General features: G+C 51.5%; 1 protein-coding gene across 4 annotated transcripts in view; it reads right to left on the minus strand.

The window, feature by feature from the left end:
- The window catches only part of CRTAC1 (cartilage acidic protein 1), a 172,347-nt gene extending 160,075 nt beyond the window's left edge, over positions 1–12,272 (minus strand). For 3 of the 4 annotated variants that reach the window (XM_043924925.1, XM_043924924.1, XM_043924922.1), the window contains exon 1: positions 12,087–12,254. In XM_043924925.1, the coding sequence (XP_043780860.1) occupies positions 12,087–12,110 (24 nt within the window). In that variant the 5' untranslated portion in view covers positions 12,111–12,254. Of the gene's footprint in view, positions 1–12,086 lie in introns of all 4 variants that reach the window. The other variant, XM_043924921.1, reaches the window with a different exon arrangement.
- Between the last annotated feature and the right edge of the window lie 8,478 nt (positions 12,273–20,750).

The following is a 20,750-nucleotide window of genomic DNA, read 5'->3' on the forward strand; positions in this document are numbered from 1 at the left end:
GTGACCTTACATTTTACACGGCTGGCTCAGAAACCTCCTGTCACACCACTGTGAACATCTCAATCTTCTAGAAGAACGTGGAGAAAAGCTAAAAATAGAATTTTAAAAAGTAGGTTGAATTGAATGTTTTTTGCTTTCTTGAATGCTGTATATCAAGCACGTACTATGTATCTACAGGCAGGAGTGGCGTTAAGTAGTGACTGAGGTAAGTGCAATGGGAGGATCCAGGGGCAGCATAGCCCAGGGAAGGTGAGGATAAGTACCAAGGGTAGAGTTTGGGCAGAGGGCGCAGGGCATGAGCACCCAGGCTGTTCCTGCAAGGGAGGTGGGAGGAGGGAGCAAAGAGGGGCCTTAACAAGGGTGAGAGGTGGTAGGACTTGTGTTTCAGGCAGTGGGAAGAATTGCTTTGTAATAATCTCTTAAAAATGTTCTATAAGCAAACGTCTTGAACAATCTTCAGTGAGATAGAGAAAAATAAATAAATAAAGACCAGAGTCAGGGACCTGGATTTGGACCTCAACTCCACCAGAAACTAGCAGGTGACCTTGAGCCTGTTCCTTAATCTTTCTGATCTCAAGTGTCTCCGTCTGTAACATGGGAATCCTACGACATGCCGTGGGTTGAAGGGTTAAGTGAGCAAGGGAATGCCTCTCGGAGGCCAGGCTCATTGCTTCTTTTCTCACCTTTCACACAGATAGCTTCAAGGTTGGGCAGTCTTTAGACATTGGCTGCAGGTCACATGCAGCCAAACTCAGTTTTCTGTGGCCTCGGGACTTTCCTGAATTGGGTCTGAAAACTGGTAACCAAGCAACCTAGATCTCTGATGTGGGGTCAGGCAGCTGTGGGGAGAAGCTTCCAGGGCAATTTTTAGGGCAAGCAGTTCTTTAGCAATGCTCGCAAGCACCAAGGACACCGCCCTGAGCTCTCACAAAAGCAAGAGTCCCGAATGCTTCAGATGTGGGAACCAGCGGGGAGCACAGGCCCTTTCCAGAAGCTGCAGGAGAGCAGAGGCTTGAGGAAGAGAAGCAGCCATGGAGCACTCCACCCTGCATGGGCTGGGCCACCAGGGACCCACAGAGACTCACTAAGGAGCTCCTAGGACTGAGGCATCCTCGGAGGAGAGTTGGGGAGCTCACTGACCCACAGTGACACTTCCTGTGTGCCCCCGACACCTGCCGCCCCACTCCATGAGCTTGGGACTGTGCTCGGCACCCAGGTCTCAGGGAGAAAGCTGGTCAACATTTGCAGTACAGGCTGAGGGTTGCTGTGGAGGAAGGGGAACAAAGATATCTAGATTAGCCAGGTGGAGGAGAAGAAGAACATTTCCACACAGGTAGGGTGGTGTAGCTGAGAGGTAAACGATGCTAAGAAAGCTGAATCAGGAGAGGCAGAAAGAGAGGAGAAAGAAGACATCAGACTCCTCAAAGTCTGGAGAACCAGATGTCACCCCAACCTGCCCTCCCAGCACTGCCTATTTAAAAGTCCCACACTCTGGGTCACGAGTTAGAGGGAGCACTCATTTTTCCCTCTTCAGGTTCCCATCCAGAGGACCTTCCATTGGCCAAGAGCACCGGTTCTCAACCAAGGGCAATTTGCCTCCCTCGCCCTCAGTATCTGGCAATGCCTGGACACATTTTTGGTTGCCACAACCAGGGAAGGGGGTGCTATTGGCACCTAATGGGTAGAGGCCAGGGATGCGGCTGGCAGTGAACAGGACAGCCCTCTACAGCAAAGAATTATCTGGCCCAGCATGTCAGTAATGCTGAGATTGAAAACTCCTGGACCAGTGCATCATTCCTCTTCTCCAGGGGGCCTTTCCTGCCTGCCCTTCCCACTCCCCATCACCTCAGTACCCTCCCTTCTATGGGCTCTCTGCTCTTTCTACCTGTTGCTACTCTGAATGCCTACCCCTATATCATGGCTCATCCCTAGTGGACCGTAAGTTCCTTGAGGTCAGAAGCCATGCCTCAGGCATCATTTCTAACCTGGCCCTTAACATCTGCAAAATGCTTGAAGATTGGATGTGTATATGATTATAAACTGAGAGGTTCTGCATTTGGAAAGCAGTGTTTAAAAAGTCAAAGAACTCTATCAGAGTCCCTAGACAAATCAGCAACAGAAGCCAGTCAATGCCTCAAAGTCTGACAGCCCTGTGAGTTCCACTGAATGTCTGGCAGCCACCACAGGATGGGAGCACCTGGTGGGCCTGGACTCAATCTCCTGAGAGGCATTCATTCATTCGAAAAACACTTATCAGTAGCAATAGCATCCTTGCTGTCACCATTACCTTCCAAGTACTGACTTTGTTTGCCAGGCACTGTGCATGCATTATCTCATTTCATTTCCCATTTTAGAGACTCGGAAGTCCGAGCAGTTAATAATACTCGTTAAGGACCTGTGCCGCCTTGCGCGTGAGGATGGGAGACTCCATTTGTCCTCTCACTTGCAGAAACACTATTTCATTAGCCTGCTGGTCTCTTTGGCGCCTCCCAACCTGGGTCCCCTGGGTTTTCATCTGCCTCGTTCTGGAGCAGGACCAAGTCTCTTTCCTGTAAGTGCAGCCGCAGGCAGCATCAGGAGCTCTCTCCAGGTAGAGGGAAGGAAGAGGAAGCCTTATATTTTCATGGTGCTGGGGAAGATGCATAGGACAGAGAGGTGCAGAAGGTCTGGCATTTGTCTTCCAGGCTGGCAAGGCAGAAGAGGGGACAGGGGACAGCGTGGAAAAATGCCAATGACTGAGGCATTAGAATGTATGCTCCGCTGGGACAAGAACTTTACTTGTTCTCAGCTGTTTTCTCAATGCCCAGACAGTGCCTGGCAGAGGTGCACAAGGCCAGGGAGTGAATAACTGAGTGAGTAACTGAATGGCAGCCCCTGCCTTTCCCTCCACTGAGGCCATCTTTCCAACATGTCTCTCCAGCAAGGTCATCCCTAACCCTTTTGTTGTACGTGAGGCATCCGCAGCCTCTTCCAACCTCCTAGCTGCACCCTTTCTCAGTATCTGTCCCACCCCAGCCACACCGAGCCTCCGAGGGCTGCATGACCCTGCTTGGCCGCCATGCACACGCTGGCTCCTCAGCCTGGGACACTTTCTTCCCCTTGTCCCTCTGGCCAGTCCATCAGCACCTCTCTCTTAGGCTTTCCTTGGCAGCCCCAGGCAGATGCTTGCTCCTTCCACTGTGTTCCCGTCTCACTTGGTTTAAGATCAAGTGAGACAGACCCTTTAGTGAAAGAGATTATTTAGTGTAGTGTCCAAGGGCATCAATTCTGGAGCCAGTTGACTTGGACATAGGTCCTGGCTCTGCCACATTCTGGCTGCGTGACCTTGGGCAAGTTACTTAACTTCTCTGTGCCTTTGTTTCCTCATCTGTAAAAGAGTGACAATAGTGGTACCTACCTTCTAAGGTTACTATGAGGATTAAAGGAGATTATCCACATAAGGGGTTGGAGTAGTGCTTGGAACATAGTCAATGGTAGGTAAGTGTTACTATTAATACTGCTCATTCCTCATATAGTACTTGTTATAAGAAATTGCAAATAAAAAAAAAAATCTCTGTTTGCTTGTGTACAGGGCCCCATGAATTAGGCTGAAGAGTGATGATCAGCTCCGAGATTTACAAGCAGGGCAAGATGAGAGGAAGTGGGGAGCAGTTAACAAGTATTACTGCTAGTCAGCTGAAGGATAAGGGGGGCCAGAACCTCGGCAGTGTGGATGGAAAGACTGGGCAGCTTGGAGAGAGATTCGTGAAGCAGATTGACTCAGTGATCCAGAAGTTGTGAAAAATGAGGAGTAAGCAAGAACCAAATATGACGCCAGATTTCCAGATTGAGTGTTGGGGTCTGAAAGGGTCCAGTGAGCAGCATCCCACTTCCCTCCCTGTTCATATTCAGGATTAGTGGATGGGAAGAAAGGTGGGGAGGGGAGGAGGCAGGTGGGGCTCAGACAGATAGAGATTAAAAAGCCACCATCGTTACAGATATAGCTGTTTGGAAGGTCAGGCTTTGGAGTGGGGTCCAAGGTGCTTGCTGATGTATTTGCACCCTCCAGCAGCCCTCCCTGTGGGCAGGGGTAGGCCTGAGCCTGCCCGGCTAAGCTCAGCACATGGCAGAGAGTCGCATGTGTGGGCAGGTAACTCCAGAAAGGGCTCTCCATGCCCAGTTCTCCCAAACTGACCCATCTGAGGAGTCCTTGCTCCAGCCCTTAGGAGGGAGTTTGGGGAAAGAAGGGAGGGCAGGAATGATGCACTAGTCCTGGGGTTCTCAGTCTCAGCATTACTGATGTGCTGGGCCAGATAATTCCTTGCTCACGTGGAGGCAGCAGTTGGAGCCTGTAGAGCCCACCTGTCTCAGACTGAGGAACGGGAGGTTTGAAGTCATGATCAGACAGGTTTAGAAATGGCATTTTAGATTTGGGGCAGCAGTGTGCAGGGCCGCGAGGCTGGCCATGTTTCCAAACAGTGAGAGTATCACAGAGGGGACTGGACATCCTGGATGACCTCCAAAGTTCTTTCCTGGGCCTAAGTGTCTATGGGTCAGGTTTTTTCCCTAAATCATTTAAAATGCATTAGTGGACCTTGTTATTTAAAAGCTTCCTCCTGGGAATGTTGCCGTGAAGCAATGATTCACTCCCTAGTCTGTCTTTGGTGGAAATCCAAATGATCATCTATTCTATCAGCTTACAGCTACCAAGATAGATCCGTGCTGGGCTTCCCTGGAGCAGCCTGGTTGCAGGGGTGGGGAGGGGGTCGGGGGGGGATGGGGGTGAGCACCTGGAGGAGATAAAGAGGAAGAAAAACAGCCCGTCCAGGCTCAGAGCTGGTACCATGTCACGTGTGAGTCCTACGTGGGCTCCTGAGGGGGCTTCCCTGGTGGCTCAGACATTGAAGAATCTGCCTGCAATGCAGAACACCCAGGTTCCATCCCTGGGTTGGGAAGATCCCCTGGAGGAGGAAATGGAAACCCACTCCAGCATTTTTGCCTGGAGAATCCCATGGATAGAGGAGACTGGCAGGCTATAGTCCGTAGGGTTGTGACTTCAACTTTCACTTTCAGACCCTGCTTGATCCGTGGGACCTCTGGGGGTTTACAGAGCTCTGGGGCCAAGTGCCAGCTCTGGGAAGAAGGAGCCAGAAAGAAAGCTGGACTGGAGATACACTTTAATACCAAGGGCCAACTCTACCCCAGACCGGCTGCCTACATCCACACATTCATTTGTTCACCCAGCGAGCACCTGTGGAGCCCCTCCCCCTGCCAAATGCTATGCTAGGCACTGGATTTGCAGTTGAGAACAAAAGACATGGTGTCTCAGCCCCCGCTGCTTGCAAGGCAGCATTTCTCCTTCTCCGGGATTCTTCTTTCCCTGCCTGCAAAAGGCTCTTTGGATATACATAGCTTCTCAGATGACTGGTGCATGACTGCCATTCCAAGAAAGTCTGTTCTTAGAGACCAGGGTACAAGGGAATATGACATCCCTGGGGCAAAGTGAAAGAAAGGGCCCTTAGGCTCACCAAGTCTCATTACATGGACTGACCTCCAGAGGCTGGCCTGCCCTGGACTTGCAGGATGTTCACCGCATTCACTACAGGAACTGGGTGAGGTCTGTGTGTGTGTCCACCCTCCCAATTCGGGCGGGGAACTGTGTAGCTTTGGTCCTCTAAGGCAGAGGTTCCCAACCTTTTTGGCACCAGGGACAGGTTTTGTGGAAGACAACTCTTCCATGGACAAGTGATGGAGGGAGAGAAGTTTCAAGCAGTAATGGGAGCAATGGGGAGCAGCAGATGAAGCTTCACTGGAATGCCTGTCGCTCATCTCCAGCTCTGCAACCTGGTTCCTAACAGGCCGCAGACTGTACCAGTCCGTGGCTCTGTGTTTGGAGAACCCTACTCTAAGGAGAGCCTCTAGGGACTTCCTACCTCCAATCCTGAGTGCAAGGAAGGCAGGGGCAGGGCCAGGCCTTCTGTGAGAAACGCCAGCTGAGGCTGCTCCCAGGAACCCTGCAAGGCACCTCTGTCCATCCAGGCAGGAAATCGGGTTCCTGGGCATGTTGCCTATCCCCAGGGAGGGCAGGGATGACAATGCAAGTCCCACGAAGGGGGGAGGCTCTCCAGGTAGGTGGAGCAGCAGTAAAGGAGGGAAGAAGTCCCTGCGGTCCCTTCCTAAGTCAACAGGACCCCTTAGCTCTGCAATGACTCTGTGACCTTGTCACTGTACTTGTTGGGTGCAAACAAAGATAAGGGTAACTGGAAACCACAGGAAGGGTCATTTTACACTCTCGGCACTCTCGATTCTTCTATGGCTAATTAAAGTAATATGTCAAAACGTCCCTTGGAAGAGATCTTTAAGAATATGTCTGTTAAGTAAACGAGGTTTTACTAATTAATGACATGCCTGCCCACCCCTCCTTCAAGTTCCTTGCAGAGCTTCCCGGTGCCAAGAGGGCTGAGCAGGAAAGGGTGGCAAAGTCTCGGAGGGAGTGGGGACAAATCCAGCCCGTTTGTCAGTTGGGGAGCTCTCAGCTTCTCCTCCGGATGTTGATCAGATTTCCTGGGCTGGAACCAATTCACAGGGCCCAGGGACTGGAATTTTTCCAAGAAGCAAACGTTTTTCTTCTTACGAAGTCAACATGATTTCTTTCAAGGAAAATTTTTATCTTCTTTTAAAGTGTCTAGGCTTTTTGAAGGGCAGATCTTTGCACTTTTCTTTGAAGATAATGATCATGATAAAATTGTCACCTGCTGAGACCACCGCCCCCCCAACCCTGCAGGCCCTCACACAAGAGGCCTGGGGGCAGGGGAATGATATGCCAAACTTGTACCATGAGTCAGTGGCATAGCCAGAAATAGAGCTTTCCAAACTCCCCAATCCTTAATAATAGCAATATTAATAATAACCTCTTTAGAATTTTCTAAGTGTTTTCACAGCTCACACTGAATCTTCACAACAACTCTGGGGGGAGTCTGGGTAAGTCACTCTTAGGAGACAGCACATCTGAGGTGCAGATGAGCTTTGCCACTCACTTGCTGCATGATTCTGGTTGGTCTCTTCACCTCTGGACCTCAGAGTCCTCAGCGGTGAAGTGGGAGGGTTGGGTGAGAATACTGCTAAAATCCCTCCACCTCTAACATGCTGTGAGTCCATGCTGTGATGCTCTGGTCCAAGGTTTCTCCATCTTGGCACTAGTGACTTTTTTAGGCCAGACAGTTCTTTGTTGGGAGGCTGTCCTGTGCACTGTAAGATGGTTAACATCATCCCTGGCCTCTACCCCCTAGATGCCAACAGCACCCCCTGATCCAGCTGTCACAATCAAAAACGTCTACAGACATTGCCACATGGGCACAGTAATCCCTCCGCTCACTGCCCAAGGACTTCAATAAGGCCAAGATCATGCGGTTCAGTGGAGAAAGGTCTTTTTCTCCAACCCCTTCACACCTTTCCATAGACTTTTCAAACACAACCTCCTCGTCCTTTGCTAGCTTCTCATTTCTTAAATGCCCTCCATGGTCCAGGGGGTGTCTAGTGTGATAACGAACCAATTGATTTCATGCTTTCTCCTAAGGAGAGTTCACAGGTTTATGTCCCCTAAGCAACCAGTCAGGCTCCCCAGAAATCCCTCGCAGAACCCTGGCTGGCCCAGAAGCCTGTATCTGCAGCCTGCAGGAGGCCTGGTGAGCATGGGTTTGTCAGCACTCTTAAATCACTGAGCTCTGAGGAAGCCTTCTCCTAGCACAAAGATCCTTCCTTAGGAATCAATAGCTCAGGGCCTTCCATCACACTCAGAATTATCCTGGGACCTGTAAAATTTCTTTTCCCCAAGCATGGCAGAACCCCCAAATGAAAGCCCCAATGTGGGGGAAGGAAGACAGCAGCTCTGTCAAGGAGGTGTTGTCCACAGCCCAGATGTTGCTGCTAGCAGAGGCTGATGTGCAGACATGGATGTTTGCTTTCTTTCATGGGGAAAAGGAAGACCCAGCGCAGTCCCCAGTGACCCCGTACTATTATCCCCTCCCATCTATTCTTCTTTACATCTCACCAAGGGCAGAGACATGTTAAAGACTACCTTTCTTGATGCTCACTATCTTACCCTCATCATAGGCTGCCAGCCTCACCATTTTGCAGAGGAGGAAACTGAGGCACGCAGAGGTTAAACAGTGTGTCCAAGGTTCCTAAGCAGGAAGCGGGGAGTCACATTCTAAGCCTGTGTCCTTCCCACTACTGAGCTGCCTTCCCAGCGAGAGCAGGTTATAAGGGTCAGTCATCTAGTGGGGCTCATGTAAGAGGTGACTTCTTATTTCCTCAATGTCTAGTGCCACTTCCACATTCAAACAAAAATCTAGAGATCCCGTGCTATCGCTGTGTTTTATGTAATTATATTCCTCTGGCCTTATCCAGGAAAAATCCAGGCCTTGGGAATGCAGGCACAACTCTTCAGACAGAGCTGGGAGCAGGCACAGATCCCTAGTCCAGGCTCTCAGAACCCCGCTTTCAAGGAAGGGACTGTGGCTCTGTGGTCCACATTATCCTACCACCCGCCTCCCCCATCTGAAGACAAAGACACAACTTGTCTGAGAGCCTGAAGGAGAAGAGAAAACTCAAGCACCTTCCCTGGCAACAAGCATCCCTTGGGTGAGCCTTAGGGACAAAAGCAGATCCGCCTCTCAGAATTCTGGCTCGGCAGCACTGGGTCCTCCTGAGGGTCACCGCCAAGTCTGCAGACACCCTGGGGGAAACTCCATGCACAGTGCAAAGGAGCAGGGTGGGGAGAGGACACCGGAGGAGGGGGCAGCCCATAGGCCACTCTGCAAACCTCCTGCCCAGGGCCCAGCTCAGATGTCGACAGCCAGACTCACAGAACAGAAAAAGGGCAATGGAAATGGTAGTATCTTTCAGGTCACCCAAGAAACCCTCACATGAGGATTTTGCAAAAATAGAACATCCCAGCACTCTGACCTTGAGCTGGAAGCAGCAAGGATGGGGAAATGGGCAAATACTGGTTGGAAACGCTCCACTTCACCCAGGATCTAACTACCGGAGGTCCCATAGGCAGTGGTATGACTACGGGACAGAGAGACCCTACTCTAGCATGCCTGAGTGGAAGGAAGAGCCCTAGGCTTGGGTTCCAAGATCATCTCAAGGGGCTGGGCACTTCTGATTCCTAAATGCATGGAGAGAAACCTGGAGTTGCATTGCTTTTCCCTACATGACCACTTGGAATAATAAGACAAGATAATGGAGGAAGGGGAAAAAAATAACTAGAAATTTCTATTACCGGTACATATACATTACAAGAGCTTTATCTATTCCTTGCCTCCTCAGTCTGAATAACAGATTCAGAGGAAATTTTCCCCAAGCTACTAGATGTATTAATTTACCAATGTCTGATCAGTTAGCAATTATGAACACTTATTTTTGCCTGGGAAATCCCATGGACAGAAGAAGCTGGCAGGTTATATACAGTCTGTGAGGCTGCAAAAGAGCTGGAGACAACTTAGCGACTAGACAACATCAACAACTGTGCAGAACACACATCAATCTCCATAGTAAAGAGGAAGCAGGTCATGGGAGCGGAGAGAGTTCTCAGTAGCAGAGTGGAAATCCTCGGACCCAGTCCTATCTCTTCCACCAAACAGCCATGTGACCTTGGGCAAGATGCTTGCCTTGACCGGGCTTCAGTTTTCCCATCTGTAAGTTGTGTGCATGTGGGATGGCATTGGAGTCGGTGCTCTTCAATGTCCCTTTCTTCTAGTTCTAATATTCCAGGGCCCGGTGAGTACTGAGCAAGCTCAAAGAATACACCAGCACCAAGCACAAAGAAAATTTCAGAGAGCAGGTGGGGCTGGGTACCGGTTCTATTTCCTTGGAACGCTGTACTTGTATCTATCTCCTTGCACCTGAGATCACAGGACCACCTGAAGTCCAGGAAGTATGTGGTAGAAGGGTTCCAATCAAGAAGGTGACGGTTAAAGGCCTGAGCTTGCTTAAAGCATTAAGTTACTATGGCCAGTGAAGGGCAAGAAGTGAGAAAGTCAGTGGTCCTGAGCTGGGTGCCTTTGGCGCCCCCTACTGGGCACCAAGGAGCTTGCTGGGCAGCTTCCATTGCCTAAGCAGGCAGCAAGATTGAGAACAGGACTGTCTGTCACAAGCTGTTTAATAGGCCTGCCTTCCTGGTCTGCGGTCCTGCTCTTCTAAGAATATATTTCACTTCCTAGAATTACGTAGACCATTGGCCCACTCATTCACAGGGCACTACTGTGCTGTGATAGGACATCTTAACCAAACATCAAGGTGCAGAGTAATAAACATCAGGGTTCGGAACAGCAGGTGCAGCCCAGATGGAGAAAAGAGAAGAAAGAGCAACAAGCAGGTATTTCGCTGTACAAATCCCCAGTGGTGAGAAGGTCTTGGGAAATGCCGCAGAAAAATGTTGACTGCAGGCAGAGGACGGAGCTAGATTTGGGGGTGTGAATCCAGAGCCCTATTAAAAGATCTCCAGGCTGATGCAGCTGCCCCAGGAGCTCAAAACCCTCATCCATGTTTGGGGATGAGGTACAGGAGACAGTCCCAACTGAGCAGCCCACTTTTGACCTTCTCCAGAGACCATTAGTACCAAATGTAAACCAGAACATTCTACTTGTGGTCCACTGTGCCAGCATCTAGGCCTTAAACTCCCTTCATTGCCTCTTAAATGGACTTCAGGACCTGCTGCCAGAAACATGTTCTTAAGTCAGATGGAGAGCAAATGCTTCCTCGAGGGCCATATTGGAACAACCGCCATATTCCCACTTTTCCATTCTCCATCTCCTCTTCCTTGTGGCTGAGAGAGAGGTACAGGGTGACTCTGAATTTGCTCCAATTCAGTCTTGGGTAGCTGCAGCCCAAGTCATCAGGGTCAAAAAATCTCCCTCCTGTAGCGTTTCTCTTCCCACAAGAGTTCTCCCCTGACTCAATACAGCACTACAGACTTGTCCCCTATCCCTGGAACCTGCTTCCTTTCCTTTATCACCTGGCTCCACTTGGGAAGTCCTGCACCCATCCCAGAAGACACTCCAAGTGTGACTGAAGAAAATGTCTTGCCTGGAGAGCTAAAGCACCTCCTGGGACACAGAGTAGCCACACTAGGTGTACCCCATAGCACCACCAGCAGCAATATTCATTAGTCATTCCCCGAGGAAAGAAAGCCCCCCCCCCCACTCCACCCCAACCCCAGGCACATTTCACCGCCACTCTGGCAGGCTCCCATCCAGGGCTGGGATGACTTTGGATTCTTGAGTTGGTTTCTACAGAAACGGGACTAACCAGGACTCTCAACTACTATACTGCGAAAAAGCGCGCTGCATTGCTGGGCATGCCCCCAAGCTCGGCCTCCTGCCCCATCAAAGCCTCCATGTGCCTCCCCCCGCCCCCTCACTGGGCCGAGGAGGACCCCCGGTTCCCCTGGAATGCCTGAAGCTCGTTTGTCTAAGATTGGATGAAAGCAAGCAGACCACACCTCGGTCCAGCAAAGGCAGCTGACAGCTAAGCCGCGCGGAGCTGGCTCCCGGAGCTCTCTGCCACCCAGCGCTGTGCCCAGGAGCTCGGTTTCCCGGGGGCGGGTGGGGGGGGAGCGCTAGCCTCCCCCAGGGCTTTTCCCCACCCTGGACGCGTAGGCAGCCGGCCGAGGCCAGTAGCTTCCCCGGCCCGGAGCTGAGCCTGGTTCGCTGGGTGACTCCCCAATACCCCACAGCACATCCCCCCTCACCTGCTCCGCCCCCTCCCCGCTCCACCGCCCCTCCCCAAACAACTGACCTCCAGGGCGCCCCCAACACTTTCTCTGCCAGCTGTGAGAGCTGTCGCCCCCACACCTCCGCTCCCACCTCTCCTCCACCTCCGGCCCAGCGCCCGCCTCTCCCCCTAGCCCGCGGAAGGCTCTGCACGCCAGTCGAGTCCTGCGCCTCTTGGCAAGTTGGAAACCAAGCCGCTGCCGCCGCCTTAGCGGTCTCGGTCTTCCGTGCCAGCATCCCTGCCAACCCTACGGGAGGATCCGGAGGGCGCAAAGGGCGGGAGAAACTTTCTCTGCCTGAGGGGTTGGGGGCACCGGAGCGGGTACTCACCCCCGGGTCCGCGCTCGCAGCCATCCTCTGGCTCTCTCAGCCCCGCCGCCTGGGGGCGTCGGAGAGCCGGAGCTCGCTGCCGCCTCTGCCGCCTCTGCCGCCGCCGCCGCCGCCTTCCAGCTCGGAGCCCCGGTCCCGGGCTAGCCTCGAGCCTCCCGCCCCGACGCCGCTCGCTCGCTTTATACAACTCCACTCGAGCGCGCCGGGGCTTATGTAAAGGCTGGCGGAGACCCGCAGCCAATGGCGCTGCAGCTGGAGCTGGGGGCCGGGGGTGGCGCGGCCAATCGCGGTCCGGAGAGCCCCGGGAGCCGGGTAGGGGGAGGGGGCGCCTCCCCGCGCTGATTTAGGAGCCGGGATTGCGGTGGCAGCCGCCGGCAGCCGGGCCGGCCGGGCGCGGCGCGGCGGGCGCTGGGGTGGGCGGCGGCGCAGCCGGCGGCGAGGGCGGGTGCCCCCCGCGCCTCGCCGCTGCGTCGCGTAACCTTCAGGAGGCAGCCGGGCCTGGAGAGGGGGGCGAGGGCGTCTGGCGGGGCGCTTGGGGCCCGGGGCCGGCGGGAAGCAAGGGTCCCCTGGGACGAAGCGCCGGGAAGGAAGGCAGAGGGGAGGGGAGGGCAGCGAGCCCCAGGGCCTCGCGGCCACCCCTGTGCGCAGGGTCGAGGGTGGCCGCAGGGGCAGTGGCGTGCCTTCCCGATTCCCCAGATAGCGATCTGGCGTCGCCGGGCCGGGCCGGAGCGGCCGCGCGAGCAGCGCTGATGGCGAGATTTCGCGCTGCGGAGCTAGCGCCGAGCCGATCTTTATCCGGCCTGGGGACGTGTCCGAGCGCCTCCCAGGGACTGCTCAGTATGGAGAGCGGAGCTTCGCGACGGCCCCAGAGGGCGGGGAGCGGGCGAGCACAGCCCGGAGATCAGGCGCGGTGGAGGCAGCCGTGGGGAGCATCTCCCCGCTTCCCTGCAGTCCTCCGCCTTTCCGCTGGCCCCGCTGGCGGTGTCCCTATCCCATCCCGCCTATAGCCGCCGCCCCGCCTGGGCCAGGGCTGTGCCCGGCCCACCTGCTCTGGTCAAGTGCGTTCTTCCAGCTTCCCTCACCGCTTTGCTCACAGGTACTGCCTCCCCACTCATCAAACCCCAGCCCACTGCGGTGGGCAGGATAGTCTCAGCCTCTCAGGACTGGGTGTAGTGGGGGCTAAGCTTGGGAAGAACGCCCTTGATCGGCAGTGCCCAAAGTACTCGCGTGCGGGACTGGAAAGAGACCTGAAGTCAGGCGCCTAGAATAGAGCCTGATACCTAACAGGTGCCAGGAAGGATTTACCTAGTAAGGATTTAGTGAATGAACCTTGAATCGAATAAGGACTTTGGGTTTCTGAGAGCTGGGGGACCAGACTTGGGAAGAGAAAGACCTGGAAATAAGCTGAGGAGGAGGGAGCTAGGACTGTTTTCTTGTCTATTGATGCCTTTATGACCATCACCCTGCCTTCTGGGCCCTTGACTCCAAATGTCTTCTTTCTTGGAAAGCCCCTCCAGCCCCAGACCCAAGTGTCCCCAGATTTTGAGCAGAACCTTCAGAGGCCCTGCTTTCAGGAGGCTGTGGCCCTCCTGTGGAAAGAAATAGGAAAGGATAGGCAATCTTTCTAGCTCTGGGGGTCCTGAATCTAGCTCAGTTTCTTAACTTGTTGAGGGTGGTGGATGCTTTTGAGAATCTGATGAAAACCATTGAATCCTTTCTCTAGAAGAGCATACACATTTACACACACACACAAACCTTAAGTATAATTTCAGGATCATTAGGGACTCTCTTGGGGCTCTGCCCAGTGTCAACATCCTGTTTCTCTAGGGGTCTAGAATAGTGGTTTATCATCACCTTCCTCTTGGTGAATCACAGAACTCTTTTGAGTCTTTCAAGAATCTGATTAATGGAATGAGTCTGTGTCTCAGAAAAATGCTCGATCATATACATACATGTTGACATGCAATGTTAGGGCGTTCATGGATCCTTACAAGCAGATTCGGAACCTTCGCTAAAGAGCAAATAGACTTTGCCTCGTGGGTACCCAGTCCTCTCCACAAGGAGTCTGGGGAACTCTGTACCCTGCTGCCTCACACCACCACCCTGTTTTGAGGGCATCTGAGTCATGTGGTGATGGCCCCGGCTCCACACTTGTCTCTGCATCTCGGTCCCCGCCACCCTCTCAGTGTAGAAATAAGTTGCAGGTTGTCATGTTCTGTCTGATCTGTGAGCCTTTCTTAGCCAGAAACTCCGACTCTGGGAGACAGCAAGTGACTGGTAATTAACCAGTTTCACTCAATTCCAAGCTTCTGAGCACACCTTTCCTGGATTTTGTTCTCACCTCTCTCTTTGCTGGTGAAGCTGTGAGCAGCAGCCCCAGTTGTAGAGCCTCGCCTCACCTAAACCCACCAGATTTTGTAACCAGCGCAGTAATTATCAGATATTAGCCATCCAGATGTGAATAGGCTTTGTGTACAGAACAGCTCTACAATGACCTCACGCTTTCCTGCAGCTAGCCATGTAAGGGTGCAGTGGACCAGAAGTGCTGGGGAGGGACAGAGAAATGCAGGAAATGACAGAGACAGTCTCTCCAGGAAGTTCTCTAGGTGATGCATTTGGTTTCTGCACTTAAACCTGTGCAGGTTCAACCAGTGGGCCGTTCTGCTCCTTTCGTTTCTAATTCTGCTGATGTCTTCTGTGTCTATTCAGTCATTTCACATCTCTGTCCACTTGAAGCTTCAGCCCTGCCCTGCCTGACTCACTGTAGACATCTTGCCCTCAAAAATTTCCCAGACACATCCTGCTTTCTCAGGGCATGTGCACATTTATGGACTGAATTGGGTCCCCTCCAAATTCATCTGTTGAAGACTTAACTTCCACTGTGACTGTTTGGAGATAGGGCCTCTAAAGAGATAGTTAAGGTTAAATGAGGTCAAAAGGATGGGACCCTAATCCTTAAGATTGGTGACCTTAAAAGAAAGGAAAGACATTGAAGCTCTCCCTTCCCCCTCGGGGCATGCACAGAAGAAAGGTCATCTCAGGACACAGACCCAGGTGGCCATTTGCAAGCTAAGGAGGGAGGTCTGCGAAGAAACCAAACCTGCTGGTGCCTCAATCTGGGACTTCCAGCCTCCTACTGTAAGAAAATGAAATTCAGTTGTTTAAGCCACCTGATCTGTGATATGTTGTTATGGCAGCCCGAGCAGACTAACACACATACACACGTTTTCAATATGCTCCTTATTCCCATCCAGCTTTTTCAGTCTCCTCCCAACACATCGACTCTCTGTACTGTCCCTTTAGATTTTGCCCTTTCTTACCTGGGACACTTGCCTAAAATGTTTTCTCATCTTTTGGCACCCAAATCAAGTCTCACCTCCCCCACCACCCTCCAGAACTGCTCTGGCCTGTGCTGGAGCTTTGCCTTTTCTGCCTTTTTTGCAGGTCTGCAACATCTTAGCACTCTATTGTACACATTGTCCTGTGTTCTCTCTAATTGCTTCTTACCCAGAAAGCTTAGCCTTCCTCTCAGAATGGAAACCTCTTTAAGTCCAGAGTTTGTATCTTGTACTTGACTACCACATAGAACCCAGTGTGAAACTGGGCATAGAGTGAACACAAGGTTTGTTGATTAATTTATTGTAATGAAACATGTTTATGTTTCAAAAACCTAGACAGACAGCATATTAAAAAGTAGAGACATGACTTTGCCAACAAAGGTCCGTCTAGTCAAAGCGATTGTTTTTCCAGTAGTCATATATGGATGTGAGAGTTGGGCCATAAAGAAATCTGAGCGCCAAAGAATTAATGCTTTTGGACTGTGGTATTGGAGAAGACTCTTGAGACTCCCTTGGAATGCAAAGAGGTCAAACCAGTCAATACTAAAGGAAATCAACCTTGAATATTCACTGGAAGGACTGATGCTGAAGCTGAAGTTCCAATACTTTGGCCACCTGATGCAAAAGGCTGACTCATTGGAAAAGACCCTGGTGCTGGGAAAGATTGAAGGCAGGAGGAGAAGGGGGCGATACAGGATGAGATGGTTGGATGGTATCACCGACTCGATGGACATGAGTTTGATCAAGCTCCAGGAGATGGTGAAGGACAGGGAAGCCTGGCATGCTGCAGTCCACAGGGTGGCAAAGACCGAGCGACTGAACAACAACAGCGTTTCCAAAAAAAATGCTAGAAAAGTTTCATAGCACTTCATTTTCTGAAAGCTCAAGACATCTGGGGTGTGTCTTCTCAGTTGTCTTGAAAGACCATTGGAGCAGGGGCTGTCATGAACCAACTCTCTCCTCTGGTTCAGGATAAGAGGGTCATATAAGTTATAAGTTAGAGAGCTGTGTAGCAGGGGTCCACTACAGCCTTCCGCTTTACTGTCCTCCTCTCTGCATCATACTCAGCCAGTCCCTCAGACTACAAAGCCACTCCACTATAGTGTGGCAAAACCTCAAAGTGCCCAGGCTGCCTGGGTACAGATTAACGTTATGAATGGTCATCTATCTCCATAACCGCTCCCAGGCTCCCCTGCCCCCCGCCCCGATCCTAAGGGGCTCTGACTTTTCTCACTAAACTTTTCTAGGATTTCATAATGCCCTCTGTCATCTAGTCTCTCTTTCCCAGGTCTACCGTCTCTACCTGGAGAAGTTTGCCTGTAGCATGTGCTACCATTTTAAGCTGCTCTGCACTCATTCTCTGGCCATCTGGAAGTCCATCATGGTTTGTGGTTTCTCTTCAAGAGCTTCTGTCATCTTCACCCCTACTTGCTTCCTTTCAAACGTTGCTTCTGTACCTCTGCCATTTATCTGCCACTGTTAACACAAGTCTGTCTGAAACTCACCAGCCACCAATAAACATGCAGTCCTTAGAGAAAATGGACCACAACCCCATATGGCTTGGTTGGAGAAGAGGTCATTTCCTCACGCTCCCTTAGACCTCTCACTTCTTTTCCAGTTCCCTTCCAGTACTGGAGCTGCTTTCCCATCCCCTCCCAACAGATTCACTCCATTCCACAATCCCCTACCTGCAATTCCGAATTTCCAAATCTCTGAAAATCAAAATGTGGATTTTGGGGTTTTTTGGTTTTCCACGGCTTTAATGCCGAATTTCATCTGGCAACAAAACCGGACAAACTGATGAGAAGCCATTTTCTCTTCACACCCACTTAGTATGATCATTCATGTATTTTACTGCCAAAATAGCAATGTGGCCAATTATAAGATGCTGCCCATGAGCTCACGGGGCATGTTCAGCATATTTGGTAACTTTCTGAATTCTAAAGCACCTGTGGCTTCAAGGGCTTCAGATAAGATCTGTTGAATATGAGCATCTTTAAGAGCTGAGGTTCTCTGGCCTTTCCTCACCATCTGGAGAGTAAGAAGATAGCCAAGTGGATCCGTGAGGGTCACAGGGAAACCAAGGCTAGCAACTCTTCTCATTAAGAGACAGAATCCCTGTTTGGAAACTGCAGGGTCCATTACTTCTGATTACTCCACCCTGATTTCATTAACCAGGGTTTGTTGAGAACTCCCCTCCATCACCCCCTATCTCTGCACCTCTTGGTTCTTCCCCAGTTTGTCCTAAAACTCCACCCTCATCTTGACACCAAATTCCATTAAAGATAGAATGGACTTCTCACAGGTTCAGCTTCAGAGTCCAGAGCTATTGTTATGACCTGCCAGATGCAAAGGTAAAATAAGGATAATAAAACTCATTATAGGCTTTTATAAGGAACACAGGAGATAATGTATGCACAGCACTCAGCAGAGGGCCTGTGCATAGTTAGCGCTCCATAAACGATGCTCCTGTCATCCTTCTCTTCTCTTTCCTCCAATCTCTGTGCCCAACCTGTCACTTCCACCTGCCTGTCCTTCCTTTGAAATGCCACTCACTTTCATCTCTCTCAGTTCACTCCCAGACCTTTAGCATCTTGCATTTGTATTCCTATAATGGCAGATCTGTAGGTCTTCCTAACCTTCATTTTCTTCTCACCCAAGCTATAGTAAGAGTTTCACTTCTGTGTAGCACTTCACAGAAGCAAAAAAGGTGGTGCTAGTGGAAAAGAATCCGCCTGCCAATGCAGGAGATGCAAAAGATGTGGGTTTGATCCCTGAGTCGGAAGACCCCTTGGAGGAGGGCATGGCAACTCGCTCCAGTATTCATGCTTGGAGAATCCCCATGGACAGAGGAGCCTGGTGGGCTACAGTCCATGGGGTTGCAGAGAGTCAGACATGACTGAGCACATGCACAACATCTACCTCTGAGGTAGAAACATAAGCAAAGGCTCGGAGAGGTGAAGTGGTTGCCCAATGTGGCACAGCTAATGAAAGGCAGAGCTGGGATGTGAATTTAAATCTCTTGAGCATGGCCCACTGTCCACAGAGTCAAGTAAGTGATTGCTTCTTTCATGGTGTTATTCTTGAGAATAAAGACCTGCTTTTATATTTCCCATAAACATCTCTAGGTTCTGGTCCACAAGAGGCTTTCAACTAGAATCAGCTGATTTCTTTCCTCCAGGGCCCAACAGCAGTACATGGCCACCCTCGGCTCAGCCCTGCCTCATCAGTAGCAAGGCGTGCGCTGCTTCTGTGCCACTCTGCTCCCATCTCAGAGCCAGGACCCCGGGCCTGACCCAGGGCTGACCACACGGCAGATGAGGGCTGACCAGAGCAAAGCCCACATTCCACGCTCTGGCGAGCAATGAGAAAATCAGGAGGAATTAGGGTTGTTTAAGTGTAGCTCAGATCAGTAGAGAATAAAAGCAACTCCAGGCTCATTGCAAGAAGAAGGAATTGAGATTTCATGAAAAGAAGCCTTCTTCTCTGCGAGAGTTGTGAGATGTTAGAACGAGATTCCTGCAGAGGTTGTAGAAACTGCTCCCCTGGAGGTCTTTAAGAGCTGGAACACAATTCGCTTTCCAGCGAGAGGTAGATATGACAGCTGTGAGGGTAGGGCTGGGCCCCAGGCTGCAGGAGGAGGGTTTAGGACGTCTCTCTCGGGAGGCAGGCAAGAGCTCAAAGGCACGACTGGGCCAGGGAGGGGAGGGCAGGCTCTGTGGAGGCCAGGTCAGAAGGTCAGGCAGCAGGAACTACGGTGACAGGAGGTAGAGATCTGAGGGAGAGCCCACAGGCTGTTTGTTGTCTGATCTGCCCAATTACTGCCTGCTGGCTGGGGCTGGTAAGCAGGGCAGCCTGCAGGGAACTGGCTCCCCTTGGACCCTGAGGGACCCACTGGACCCCACAGGGGCAAAGGTCATGGGTTCTAAGTAAAGCAGGGTGCAGAGGCTGGCCCACTGAAATATTAAATACAAATAAAACTGTGCTCTTTTACTGTGCTTCTTAAACAAGGCTGTTTGGGGGAGTATTTCAGAACCACAAATTACCCCAGATAAAAGGACCTCATCTTCCTGGACTATCCATTTTTGCTAACAGATGTACTAAGGGGCAGGGGCAAGAGGAAGAAAGGTGGGTAATTTCACCGGTAAGAAATTGAAAATACACTTTTCCTTTTTGATACATTTGGATATATCATGGAGCCCAATGCAAAACTACATGCACATTTTATACAGAAGACCTTTCAGACTTTTGGTAGGGTGAGATCCCTAAGCCCTGGGGTAGGGTGTGTGATAACCCTGGCCTCTGCTTTTACATTTCTTCAGTAGAGGAGTTTGACCAGGGCTGCTCTAGTATTTATAGTGTCTCAGACACTATCTTGTAGGGATATTCAGCAAGCATTTAAGCCCTTTCTGGGGGCCAGGCATTATGCCCTTTATGACAAAGAAGTGGGTGTTTATATTTTCTTTGTAGTGGACTTGAGGAAACAGGAAAGATGGAATGATCCTTCCCTACCCCTCAACAGTTCTGCAGTAAAGCAGGGCTGGGAATGTGGGTGCTCCTTTGGGGCGGCCATGCCGGTCCCATGTGCCTGAGCCTTACCTGGGACTCTATCATTCCTCCTCACACCCATTCCCTGCTGTTAAACAGTTGCATAGCACTCACCACCGTGTGCCCCCTCTTAAGAGCCTTCCAGGCAGGCGAGGGTCTGACACATTGCGCACACGTTTACAGATGAGGACATTAGCACAGAGTCACCAGTGTCCCCAGGTCACAGGCAGAGCATACCATTTCCAGGGTGGGTTGGAGGAGTGCAGGCTCAGTGTGTAGCCCAGGGGGGTCTGAGATGTGATCAGTTCCCCACGTGGCCCAGGATGGATGGGCCACCAGCAAGCATTTATCCAGAGCTTGTTAGGTGTGGGCTCTGGGTTAGGCCAGGGGAGGAACAAAGATGAATAAGACCTTCTCTGCCTTCAAGGAGCTTATAGTACACAGGGGACTGCTGCCCAACTGGTGCAGAAAGAGACAGGGAACAGGAACCGTGCAGGGAGACATGCCCCTCCTCCTGCGTCCTGCAAGGTCCGCCTTCTGCAAGGCCCGCCTTCTGCCTGGGAACTGTGGGCAGGAGAGAGTTCCCTGTCTTGGTCCCTGAGCAACTTCCCTCCCCATCTCCAGGTAGAGTTTGCCCCTCTCTCTGCTTCCTCAGGGTCCTCTGGGAGCTCATCTTTCTCTGACAGATACTCCTCTTTCTCTGCAGTCCCCAGCAGTTACCACAACCAAAGCCACTTCGGCCTGTGTGTTCATAAGCTAATCTGCCTAAACAGTGCTT

The sequence above is a fragment of the Cervus elaphus genome, chromosome 15 (genome assembly GCF_910594005.1).
Source record: "Cervus elaphus chromosome 15, mCerEla1.1, whole genome shotgun sequence".
Lineage (NCBI taxonomy): Eukaryota > Metazoa > Chordata > Mammalia > Artiodactyla > Cervidae > Cervus > Cervus elaphus.